Source organism: Vanessa tameamea, chromosome 17 (genome assembly GCF_037043105.1).
Source record: "Vanessa tameamea isolate UH-Manoa-2023 chromosome 17, ilVanTame1 primary haplotype, whole genome shotgun sequence".
NCBI classification, from domain to species: domain Eukaryota; kingdom Metazoa; phylum Arthropoda; class Insecta; order Lepidoptera; family Nymphalidae; genus Vanessa; species Vanessa tameamea.
In genome coordinates this window covers 1218642-1232852 of record NC_087325.1, presented here as the reverse complement: position 1 = coordinate 1232852, position 14211 = coordinate 1218642, and the positions used below count along the sequence as shown (strand labels likewise).

The window sequence follows — 14211 nt, the reverse complement described above, 5'->3', positions numbered from 1 at the left end:
AAAGATACGCTCACCTGGTTTAATCACCAAAAAACAGTTCAGAGCACCGATTGTGCCGTGTCCGACACTGAACCAATTCTGATCTGTTGACATCTGTCGAGACTTTTTATAGCAACTTGTCCTTTTGAGTCAATAGCACAACCGTATTATAAGATCGGAACTTGATTAAAAATTATTATCTCCCACATATATTACGGTATATTTTCGTTACATTCATATCATATTGATATATTGTCACTTTTTGTTAAAAAGGTCTCTAAATGTCCTACTATTAAGCTAAGGATCTATGTCATAGGAAATCGTTAGGAGCTCATTCCATTAGGCTGATCCAATGCGGATTAATGGATACACATATGGAAGATTTTCATCAAACTCAATCCTGAACGCATCGCGACAAAACTTTTTTCTTGTCCGGGTTTGAATCCATAATCTTCAGCCATGAGTCAGCAAGCCAGCATATAAAAATTTCTATTATTGACAACCTCCGTGGTCGAGTAGTGTGTACACCGGTTTTCATGGGTACACCACTCCGAGGTCCCGGGTTCGATTCCCGGCCGAGTCGATGTAGAAAAAGTTCATAAGTTTTCTATATTGTCTTGGGTCTGGGTGTTTGTGGTACCGTCGTTACTTCCGATTTTCCATAACACAAGTGCTTTAGCTACTTACATTGGAATCGGAGTAATGTATGTGATGTTGTCCAATATTTATTATTTATTATTATTTATTTATTAAAAATAGGTTTGATTGTATAAATTAAAATTGTTTATTATAAGCGACTAAACTAATTTTTGATTCAAAAGTTTTCCTAATTCTCCATAATAACAGCAAGCTCGTTCCGTTTTCGACTATTGTAGTTATTTCCACAATAATTACGGTGCCCTTCGTAGGGATCCCAATTACATCGTTATCTTCTTCGCAAAATAATTCACTTGAAAACGGTTTGAAATTCATTCACTCGAATTGTTTAGGCTTGTTTATGTAATTCTGTAACGACGAAATATTTTTCATAAACAGTTATTGCAAATAAAGTGTTGTTTTTTTTTTCATTTATTGCCTCCCACGACATAACATACATAAACATAATCAGCCTGTAAATTTCCCACTGCTGGGCTAAGGCCTCCTCTCCCGTTGAGGAGAAGGTATGGAGCATATTCCACCACGCTGCTCCAATGCGGGTTGGTGGAATACACATGTGGCAGAATTTCGTTGAAATTAGACACATGCAGGTTTCCTCACGATGTTTTCCTTCACCGCCGAGCACGAGATGAATTATAAACAAATTAAGCACATGTAAATTCAGTGGTGCCTGCCTGGGTTTGAACCCGAAATCATCGGTTAGGATGCACGCGTTCTAACCACTGGGCCATCTCGGCTCCCACGACATACGTTGTTTTAAAAATATTTTTCGGCCGATTTTGACCAAAGCAGCTTCAAATGAGTCTAGCCAACTGTGCAAATTATATTATTGTACACAGCTGTGCCTAGCACACATGCAATTTGTATTCTCTTGATCTCTTAACAAAAAAATAATATGAAATTCTTACAATCTTTACAAAAAAATAATCTAACATTATTTAAGACTAAAAGAGCATCATATTACATAATGATTTATAATGTGCTCTGTAGTTGAAAATCATAAGTTTTGTAATGTTTATTTTAGTTGCTTTAAAGTAGTATAACAATGGACTGACCGCGGTCTTACAAAATATTCATATAATCATTAGACGTAACTTAAATTATTCACTTGGAGACCGCTGTCAGTACCGTTTTGTATAATCACTTGATGAAATCCAAATTCCTACAAAAACAGGCAAACCTTTAACCCTTAGCTGTATCTGAAATGCAGTTACGGCCCGGAAACGTCCTATTGGAAAGTTATTCTTGAATGAATAAGTATTTAATGAGACACGCTGCTAATAATTTACCCAAAAACAAAAGTAATTACAGCCACACGAAAACACATGAATAGGTTACTTTTTAACTGCACGTCATTATAATGATACAAACAGCACGGCCTCATCTTCTAGTATTTGATTGATAAAATTGTGTTTTATTTTACAGAAATGAATCTCCTCAACATGGACGCGGAGAACCGCGTAGTTTTGAACGTGGGTGGTATCAGACATGAGACCTATAAGGCTACGTTGAAGAAGATCCCGGCGACGCGGCTGTCCCGTTTGACGGAGGCGCTCGCCAATTACGACCCCGTGCTCAACGAGTACTTCTTCGACAGACATCCTGGCGTCTTCGCGCAGGTCCTTAACTATTACAGGTAAGGTTTCAATGATCTCGAAACTTCTAAACAGCTCTAGCATCTGAGGTGATATTCGTGTTATAATTTCGTTTACGCCTAATAGGTTTCTCTTTGGTGATGTCGTAATATATTTTATTATTTTGCTTTGCTAGTATGTTTAATTAGTAGTTAATTCAATTTCGTACAATAAAAATAAAAATATATATCTAGCAGTTAATGGTTCTTTAGTAAAATTTAGTATTTCTAATATTACCAACTCTTGACATATTTGTTCCATGTTTTTTTTTATTTGTGATATTGTTTCAACCTATAAATGTCGTCCAATCTTCCAATTTTTTCGGAACAGTAATTCGTTTATTACTCTTAAATTATTTCATTATCATCAATACATTTCATCTTAATGATGGTTAGCGTACATATCCGAATGAAATTTATATTTGATAATATTTGATTATTGAAAATTGTCGGACAATTCACAGTAAAGAAGAGTTATAATAAAAGTACTACTGACTTTCATTCCTATGATAGTCTTTGGATTCCATACACGATGGAATACATTTAAAGTAATCTTGTAAATTGGATGGTTTAAGCTTAGTTGAATATTATATTTATTTATGTGGTACCGTCGTTACTTCTGATTTTCCATAACACAAGTGCTTTAGCTACTTACATTGGGATCAGAGTAATGTGTGTGATGTTGTCCAATATATATATATATTTTTTTTTATTATAGAATAGTTGGCGGTTGCCCCACCCGTTGTAGGAGATTTAAGTAATATTAAAGATATGTTATGTCCCCGTGTCTGTAGTTATAGTTCAAACCGGCACAAAACAATATTAAGTACAGCTGTAACAGTAAAATATATATTAAGACGGGCTTGCAATAAGCCTTACCACAAAGTGAGATATATTAAAAAATTAACTCATGTCTCAAAACAAGAATATCTGCAACATATTAAAAATATCTCACCCATAATTACATAAGATACACATTCCATGAATAAAAATTCAATATCTGCTATGTCGCGAACAAAGCATAATGTTATCTTAAAAAAAATATATTTTTCATAAATTACATTATGATCGCTTATTAAAAATTCTTTTCAATTCGTTTTATTACATTTTTCTTTTTATCTTTATGAAGTAGTTTATTTTTGTAATAATCTTTTGTTATGAAAATCTTTATTATAAATTATATTTTAGTAGACTTTTTAATACATTTAATACTGCTTTTATATGTAACAATTAAAAATTATGATGTGTTCTTGACTTCTATGACGTTCACCACGAAAACCATTCTCAAGTAAGATTACCATGCTGCGCGTGATATATTGTCCAGTTAATTGTGTGTGCACACGACACGTTGTGAAGTTAAACAAAAAGCTAAGGTAAAATTTTATGGCCATTTTCATTTAAAAAAATAATTACAAAAAAAAAATCGTGGCTTTAATGTGGCTCTATCAATTCACTTCACGTTTATTCCACCACTGAATTTGGCTCAGTGTCTTCATTGGAGTAGGCTTTGGAAGTGTGATTTGTTTGTCAGGAGTCATCTCCAAAGAGCTTATCAAAAAGAGCTATAATAATGCTAAATATGATTTTCACAACGAAAATTTTGAATACAATTTATAATTAATACAAACACAGCTATATTCAATGAATCTCTTATCAGATCTCGATTCAAATTCGATTTAAGACATCATCATTGATTTAGTTTCAAAAGAAGATCCGACATTTAAACAAAATTCCGTAGACATTTTTAACTTTGTCGTTTCATAAATTCAAATAATTTGTAAAAAATACATTGGTAAAGAAGGCATATTATTCAATACGAGATTATACAGATGATAAAAAAGCGTGGAGTCAATACTTGTTGACTTCCATGCAATATAATTTACATACATATATTATTGTATTTAACTAACATGACTATATTTTTAGATGTCGAAAAATAGTAACTACCGAGTTTCTTACCGGCTCTTCTCGGTGGAATCTACATTCCGAACCGCTACCACAGCTTTACTTATTATAGTTTGTTAAATGACAATTCAAAAGTGTTTGTAAAAGCCTACTTGAATAAAGTATATTTTATTTTCATTTTTTTGAAAACCATTAAAGGTACTCTTTCTAAGACCTCAAATAAATATATTTTCTGCCATTACAAGGCTTGACAAAAAGTCTTGAGAGATTTAATAATGTGACATTCAATAATTTAAGTATTACGTCTCCAATTTTGAATAAATGATGAAATCTTGACGTTTTACACTGAAAAGCACTTCAGCTTAAATTTTTCTGATACGTTCGATACTGCGACCTAGATAGCTATTTTTGGGTTCCGTAACAAATGAACGTCGAAAATGCTACCTTAAACCTTACCCGCGAGAAGTCTGCATAAAATAATAAATATATACACATTTATAACAATTTCGTTTCTGTATGAGAAATACGTACCTAATCATTGTTGGATTTAATTATTTATAAAACTATTATTAACTAACTCACAATGAAAGTTATTAGATAAAGTTTACATTTCAGAAAACTATTGTAATCCCGGAATACAAAATGTACAATAAGATTACTATATTTCTTAACATATACACGTAGAAAGTTGCAGATCCTTCAACAGCTCTATTTTGAAAATTTCGAGACTGCAATATAAAGAAAAAAGCGTAGCTAAAAATATTCCGTCCCTTTTCGTTTATTTTTTTGTAACATTTGTCCAGCATTTGGACCTTTCACTCAGTCCATCAATCAATAGGATACAAAACGAATGTATATTCAGCACAAACGTTTTTCATATTTTTTTTCTCTACCGATATCTGCCAATATATTTCGACACGCTCATTTCTTATGGTATGTGTTGATGGGCAAATGGACCATCTCATGGTTATATCTATAGCCCAAAAACATTGGCGCTGTAAGAAATATAAACCAATCCTTAAGCCGCCAGCGCCACCACCACCTTGGAAATTATGATGTTAAGCCCCTTGTGTCTGTGTAGTTACATTTGCTTTTTGTTACACAACAATAATGAATTCTATTGTTTGGTGGTACCATATCTGATGAGTGAGTGGTACCTGCCCGAACGAGGCTTACACAAAGCCCTATCGCCAAGTAAATACTATGTTGATCAATTAAGTGAACGTTTAAATAAATATTAGAGTAAATTGGATATTTTAGGAGAAAAATGGTCAGGAACGGTACGTTTCTTTCATTTTCACTTTTACGTTTATTCAGTTATTGTTGGCCCGGCTTCATATCGTGACTCTTTATCCATAATATATGTTTTATAAATAAATATATTTATAATTATATACGAATGGGCGTTATATTCATGTTATTATTAGAAAGACAATGTGCTTGAAAAAATATAAATCATTCATTTTATTTCTAGGTATACTATATACTACTTTTTGAGTTTCTGATAAGGCGGTGTTACCGACCCAGGTAAAAATTACTTGAAAAGCAGATTAATTAATAGTAGTTGACTGAAATTGGTGCTTTAACGGCGTCATCTTCATTTATTAGCATTATAAGATGATGATTGGATTTTCATATACTTCTTAGACGAATGCTGTGATTCAATTCATTTTCATTCTATTGAATCTCCTACCCAAAAGGAGTACACAAGTTACGTTTTCAGTAGATGGTCTTCATTATAAAACCTTGGAACATTTCTATCGGTTCTACGAGCAATAACATCACATAACTTACGCGTATCTGCACTTTAGCTCCGCTCCATACAGCTATTTTGTATTTCTAGTTATTTTATGAATACCCTCTCTAATGTCTCCTGGGTGACTTTGATTTTATGTAGCCATAGCTTAAATGTTTTCGATTGAGTGAGAGAACTATGACTAGCAACACAGGTTGAACGAACACTTTCATCTTTTAAGGTGTAACTTGTTACTAACATTATTTCTTCATTATTCGTCACGAAATTTTTGGCAACAACTTTTGGAACATTACAAATATATTAAATTCTGATATTACCTTCCAACTTTACCAATGTATTTCTTTCAGTAATATATTTTCACATTCATCAGAAAGTTTTTCCTCTTTAAGTCTATTGTATAAAATCATAACTTCAAAGGTAAATAAATCATTGATTTCATAACAAATCAACTGGAAAACCTCAAGGCATATATTGATACAAGTTATTTTCAAAGTCAGAACCAACATTTTATTTTCTTTCACCCTTCATTTGTTTACTTAGGGCATTTTTGGAGTCGACCCTTTTTCATTTATGGTAACAACATACCGAAATTATTCAACCTTATGAACTCCGAAAATATTATTCATGCGAATTGTCCCTGCTATTTTATTCGTTTGAACGCTTAATTTGATCCCAACGTTATAACAATACAAGTTTATAATCAAATGTTAAAAAATATGTACGTTATAGTATGCCTGAGCTGGAATAAATAAATAAATATTGGACAACATCACATACATTACTCTGATCCCAATGTAAGTAGCTAAAGCACTTGTGTTATGGAAAATCAGAAGTAACGACGGTACCACATACACCAGACCCAAGACAACATAGAAAACTAATGAACTTTTTCTACATCGACTCGGCCGGGAATCCAACCCGGGACCTTGGAGTGGCGTACCCATGAAAACTGGTGTACACCCTACTCGACCACGGTGGTCATCAAAACTTTGATATTAAGGGAATTCATTAAATCAAAAAATACTTTACTTCTTACAAGTTCTTCATAATTTAAGATTATTTAAATCTATCAGATTTATACGATTGTAGATTTTACCGAGATGATAATCTTTATGTATTATATATATATCTCTCCTGTGCCTGTAATTGTCACGGAACTCCACCTGAACGACTAGGGCTGATTCTTTGATGTTTTTTTTTTTATGTACACTTGACTGAATTTTTATGTGGTTTTGGTTGCATCTGGTAGGTAGCGCAGCGATCAGGTTCTTAAAGATATTCGGGAAAATTAATCATGTAAAAATTTTAACCATCAATTTTCGATGAACATTGAAGTAATAACTGGACTCTCTCGAGTAACATTATTTATTCAAACAGTAATTTCAATCCTTTGCAATGAGATGCAAAAATAATAGCCTCGAATAACATTGAACGGACAACCGATAAATTTTTATATAATATATTCGAACTATATTACCTCAATACTTAATTTGATTGATCAACAAAGTTAACTGGACCGGAAAACGAATCAGACGATTCGATGGTACCATCATCAATATCAATTGCACCGTCTGCCTCGTATACCTAGTAGCTAGGTATAAGGCCAAAGTCCTGGGTTCATCCCAGATTGAGCCGATAGAATGTTATTGAGTTTATCTGTCGAATAATTATATTATCAGTTACGGAGTCAGGAACTGTGCAAACTCCCTCGAAAAGCACGTAAAGCCGTTCCTGCGTCTGAACTTTATCTTTATTTGTCATATCGGATTTACCGTACCATTAGTTAATGAGATTGAGGGAATACAGAGTGCATATGTTTTGCACACACTTGAGCATGTGCACAGTTATAAGTAATATGTTCGCGTAGTTGCCAGCTCTTCCTTGAAATTGGCATCCGTAACCGAAATCAGTCAATACTACATCATTTTCATCATCAATTACAATAAACTATTTGGAAAGTTTTCCAACAATATTATTAATGTACTTTCAAAATGTTTTTAAAATCAAATCAAAGGAATTTCCAGTTTCAAACATCTGGCATTTGCATTAAGCATTATTAATTTTAACCAATGCGATCCGTGGCTACGATTTATTATCTCAAGTGTCTGGTTGAGGGCAAATTAATTTAATTGATAAAGGCAAGACAGTTTGGTTATTTGGGGCCAAATTTAGTTTTGGGGTCTACTTAGCCCTTTCGGAATCGTTATTTTTGCTACAAAGTTTATCGTTAACTAACTGATCATTAGTTCGTCTGTATTGGCAATATTATAATTAATTTATTTTACTGATGAATAGTACAGATTTTCTTATAGTAAATAATATTATAAAAAAATCTTTCTCTTCGATAACTCAGTGAACTGAATTATTTTTATGCGAAATATTCGGAGATTTTTTAAGAGATTTACAAATTTACAATTGTATGAGGGCCATCGCAAAGTTTACAAAAACGAAATATTTAATTTAGACCCAAGAATTTTAATTAAATATAAAATTATAATCATAATACGATTATATTTAAAAAGTTATTACTTATATATCTTTTTTTTTTTTTTAAATATATTTATAAAAGAAAAAAGACCACGCTTGCACACTCTATTAAAACTATTCTATTCTTTTAACTTAAATTAAATAATACGACTCAGGAGTCAAGTCAGGAGATGGGAAGATTATTTGAAACAGACAGCGGGACCATTCTGGATGAGAGTAGCAAGGGATAGGACCCATTTGAAGGAATTGGAGGACTATGCCAAAAAACACACCGAACTTAGAAGCCTCTTGTAACCCTATGTTTAGGAATAAAAGGATATTATTATAATGGATACGATTAATACAAGAAATCTGTTTTCATGACGATTTCCGTGGTCGCGTAGTGTGTACACCAGTTTTCATGGGTACGCCACTCCGAGGTCCCGGGTTCGATTCCAGGCCGAGTCGATGTTGAAAAAGTTCATTGATGTCCTATGTTGTCTTGGGTCTGGATATTTGTGGTACCGTCGTTACTTCTGATTATTTATCATTCCATAACAAAATTCTTTAGCTACTTACATTGGGATCAGAGTAATGCATGTGATGTTGTCAATATTAACTTTTATTTTTTTAACGATCTCGTTTTAAATGTAAACTAAGATCACAGGCATTATCTATAGTAAGTTAAGACAAGCCAAGCCGTGGAAATAAGCTATACTATACTAGTAATGAAACATTTAAGTTGTTAAAGCGCTTTCTGGTCGAACAACATGTTTAATCTCCTGTATCAAAGGCGTTATTGATTTATGAACACGGGCTTTTAAAGTTCAACGGGAGATTCTGTACTGACAAATTTATTATTGACGACTGTTTAAGCTTCAAATAACTCCCGATGTCAATATTGATACACTATTTTTATTTATTTATATATAAATTTCGAACATAATTCTGTGTTTGAAATTTTATGAATTTCCATTGAAATTACGAATATGACTTTTTTAAAACAAAACGCTTATGGAGATAATGAAATCACTAACGTTGTTTTTAATTTTTTTTTTACTTTTTAACCAAATTCTTGAAATGTTTATTCAGTAGTTAGAACGCGTACATCTTAACCGATGAATTCGGTTTCAAACCCAGGCAGGCACCACTGAATTTTCATGTGCTTAATTTGTGTTTATAATTCATCTCGTGCTCGGCGGTGAAGGAAAACATCGTGAGGAAACTTGCATGTGTCTAATTTCAACGAAATTCTGCCACATGTGTATTCCACCAACCCGCATTGGAGCGGCGTGGTGAAATATGCTCAAAACCTTCTCCTCAAAGGGAGAGGAAGCCTTAGCCCAGCAGTGGGAAATTAACAGGCTGCTAATGTAAAATGTAAATTCGTATTGATTATCAAAAATATACTTATATCCCAAACAAGCTTAATAATTTTAAGTGATGGTAGAGTTTTATTATTTTATGCAACCCACGCATCAGGTAAAATCAACCGCGACACAGCAATACTTGGTATTGTTTTGTTTTTATTTGAAGAGGAAAGAAGCCTGTGTAACTAGAGGCACAAGGGTCATCACATCATAGTTCTCAAGGTTGGGGGCACATTGGCAATATCGGAAACGGTTAATATTTCTTACAACGCCAGTCTCCTTTTTTTCTACTAATAAATCGTAATTCATGACAAATAATCTATTCTAATATTAACAATACCAAAAAAAACGTCTGTCTGTCGATCTTTAGGAATGAAGTGAATGAAATATTCTATGAAACAAGCTTGCACTCCAAAGAAGGACGCGACACTGGCGAACTGCGGACGACCCCTAGTATTATATATATACTTTCATAATAAATTAAATAGCAATTTAGTTACTTGTGTGTCTCCAGTTCTTATATGTAAATGATTTACATTATTTTGTAAATAAGACTTGCGACATTGTACTGTTTGCAGATGATACATCCCTTGTTTTTAAACTCGACAGAAACATAAACAACTATGACGTTGTAAGCTGTGCTCTGTCGCGGGTTCTTGGTTGGTTTGACATAAATACTGTGGTACTAAAAGCAATGCCAAGTCAAATTCTTCTGCGGTTATTTTGAACAATGAAATACTTAAATTTGTTGAGTCGACGTTCTTTTTAGAGATAACCCTTGACTCTTAAACTTCAGTGGGGCACCCATTTGTATGCCCTAGCAGGAAAACTAAGTAGTGCCATTTATGCAATAAAAACAATTAGAAAACTCACGGGCATAAGTACTGCTAGACTGGTTTATTTTAGTAATTTTCAGTCTTATGTCATACGGAATATTGTTATGTAGTAATGCAGGAGATATTGAAATAGTTTATTTATTCAGCAGAAAAGAGCTATCGGAACTATTTACAATATTAGCCCTAGGACATCTTTACGCGAAAAATTTAAAGAAATATATAATACAGGGTTATTGGTAATTCGACGTATTCCCGTTAGGAGGTGATAGGGGGGGATATATATATTTAATACAAATTTCCACCAGCGTCCTTTGTGGTCATTTTATTTCGGTTATTTTGAAATAAGTTCCTAGTTGTTATACGTTTTTAAAATCGGCAAAAAAGTAAATTAAAAATTATACTAGTAGAATTATAACATAGTTCATGAATTTAGAATTATATCGACTGCCATTTACAAAACCTAAGAAAATACTAGGGTCAGCAAAAAAATTCTAACTTCTACGTTTTTTTCAATATGTGATTCTCATATTGTAAGTCTATGGAGAAACTAACTTAAGCCAAAGTACTGTATACAAGATATATTTAAAAAGAGCTACACGATTTCATAAATAACAATACAAACTGGTGCTTGTATGACCATCTAATTTAACCGACCACAAGTGAATGTTGGTTTTTAATATCTCTTTTAAATAAAATACTCGACAATGTTTTCAAGTTACATTACAAGAATCTTTTGTTGTCAAGAAAACTACAACATTTTTCTAACAAACGCAAGAGAATACTTTTTTATAATGATACAAGATGTTGAATATGATATTGTTTCTTGGAATATTCTAGAGTTTTCATAAAACTCTTTTATATTAAAAAGTTTGTTATATTTACTTGGTGGTAGGTCTTTGTAAAAACATTTCTGAATAGGTACCACCAACTCGTCATATACTCCACCGCCAGCAATACTTAGTATTGTTGGGTTCCGGTTTAGAAGGTGAGTGAGCCAGTGTAACTACAGGTACAAGGGACATAACATCTTAATTCCCTATGATGATGCATTGGTTATATAAGGAATTATTAAAAATTCATACGGTGCCAATGTCTATGAACAGTAGTGACAACTAATCATCGGGCAACCGATTTGCTCGTCCGTCAATCTATCTTATAAAAAAAAAGTTATTAATGATACTTTTATAACTTGTCAGTATATATACATACTAAAAAGTAACAAAGTATTGTTTGTTAGATTTGTATTCAGCTAAGACCTAACGTATTTCTAATCAGAAAACGAAGTTGACCATTAATTTTTTTATCAACTAACTCCCTCGAGAATATTTTGTCTATAAGGACTGTTCTGAGAACCCAGCATTTCAAAAGTATACTTGATAAAGATGCAACGCTATGTAAAGTAATATCAACTTTATTACGATGACTAGAAAGCGAATATTTGTATACGTCTTGGTAATACGATGGCCAAAAAGCGAATATTCGGACACATATCGGTGGTCAATATGGTTAAAGCAGGCGTTGATTACCGATTACTAAAAGGTACTATGGATATCATTGTACCCAATCCGTCGTAGAGTCTTAAACTTAAATCTCAACAAGGCTAGTTCTAAATATAAAATTTTACTAACAGCTAGCTTTAATAACGCTTGTTTTACCAAAAATATATAGTTGAGTTTCGGCCGATTTCTTGGCTGTACTACATATACGGAAACATGTAGTAGTTATTAAAATAATTACTTACAGACACAAAAAAATATTAGATGTTCATAAAATTATTTCAACTGGATTAATAATAAGAATGTTACGGTCATATCAGATCAATATGAAAGGAAACTCAAAAAGGCATAAACACAAAATACTGTTAAGAAAGAAAAAAATCTTTAGTATGGATATATGAGAAAACCAAAATCTATCGGTTATCTTCGGATTCAAATATTATTTTAATTTCAGAACGGGAAAACTTCACTACCCGACGGATGTATGCGGGCCGCTGTTCGAGGAAGAGCTGGAGTTCTGGGGACTAGACGCGAACCAGGTGGAGCCGTGCTGCTGGATGACGTACACGCAGGTTAGTAATTATTAACTAGTTTTCAATAGTTTCAAGATTCATGATTTTATGTAAGGTCTGTATTAGTACAGCCCTCTCTTTATTCGAACACCAAACAACATTACTATTTAGTCCGGTTTGAAAGGTGAGTGAGTCAGTATAATTATACCAACGAGAAACATCAAGTGTTAATCTTCGCCTTCGGCAACACAAAGGCGGTGCATGGAACAGGTCATATTTTTGAGTGTACCAATTTCTGTTATATTGGTCAGCATGCCAACACTTTTTAAAATCAAATACCCGAATTTGGTACACAATTTGCTTATAATATCCTGTATCCTGTATCCCTATTTAAAAATAGGGTGACGTCGTCGATTTTGGAAATAAATGTACGACTATTTGGGGTATAAAAGTAGGACATATAAACAGGTTTGTGGTAACAGCTATAACAGTAGTATTGATTAATATTTAAACCTGATTGCACAATAATATCAATCATAATCATATCATAATAACATATTATAATAATCTATGATACCATAACCTTATATGAATTTTGACGACCTCCGTGGTCGAGTAGTGTGTACACCGGTTTTCATGGGTCCGCTACTTTAAGGTCCCGGGTTCGATTCCCGGCCGAGTCGATGTAGAAAATGTTCATTAATTTTCTATGTTGTCTTGGGTCTGGGTGTTTGTGGTACCGTCGTTACTTCTGATTTTCCATAACACAAGTGCTTTAGCTACTTACATTGGGATCAGAGTAATGTGTGTGATGTTGTCCAATATTTATTTATATTTATATTTATGAATGATATATGTGAAGCGCACTGGCCCAGTAGATAAGCCGCTTATATCTGAAGTCATCGGTTTCAGTGACGAAACAAAAATAAGTTTACGAGCTGAATAGTTTACAACACAGTTTTTCCGCTAATGTTCTGTTTTTTTTCTTTAATCTGGTGCACTGACTCTAAAACAATGGCATTTAGTTTGGATTTTTCTTCTGATCCATCGTATATAGTACATCTTAAAGGACTACCTTTGATAGAATATTCATTATAATATCCGTAATGTTATAATACTTCAGCTTGGCTCAGTGTCCGCTTTTATTATACGAATTAATATTCACTTGCCAAGTAATTCATAGTTACAGTTTGAAATTGATACGTTAGGAAATCTACAATCCCATGCTTTGGTGAATGTTTCGATTAAATCAGGTGAAGTTTTGCGCCTATGTTTAAGCTCATGTTAGATTCCCCTGTGACTTTGAGTGAGGTTATAAACTCGCTCGCTTACATTTTTAATTAATAAAACTTCTAGAATATGCGGCCAATGAAATAACCGTGATGTCATCGGTCAGAAGATTTCAAGAATTTGCTGACTATAGTAATTCAATTGTATTTTATTACGTTTGTATCTTGATTGCTCGAAAAGAGTAACTATCGAGCTTCTTCCCGGTTCCTCTAAGTGTAATATGTATTCTGAGCCTTTAAATTTAATTAAATCTTGTGGACTGTCTGTTGTATAAATGAAGATTCCAAGATACTCGCAAGAGTCTACTCTAA

General features: G+C 33.1%; 1 protein-coding gene across 4 annotated transcripts in view; it reads left to right on the top strand.

The window, feature by feature from the left end:
- Positions 1 to 14211, top strand: part of LOC113394795 (potassium voltage-gated channel protein Shaw) — a 109039-nt gene that overhangs the window by 82446 nt on the left and 12382 nt on the right. For all 4 annotated transcript variants that reach the window (XM_026632217.2, XM_064217485.1, XM_026632220.2 and 1 more), the window contains exons 3-4: positions 2062 to 2272; positions 12553 to 12670. In XM_026632217.2, coding sequence (XP_026488002.1) covers positions 2064 to 2272; positions 12553 to 12670 — 327 coding nt within the window. In that variant the 5' untranslated portion in view covers positions 2062 to 2063. The remainder of the gene's footprint in view (positions 1 to 2061; positions 2273 to 12552; positions 12671 to 14211) is intronic.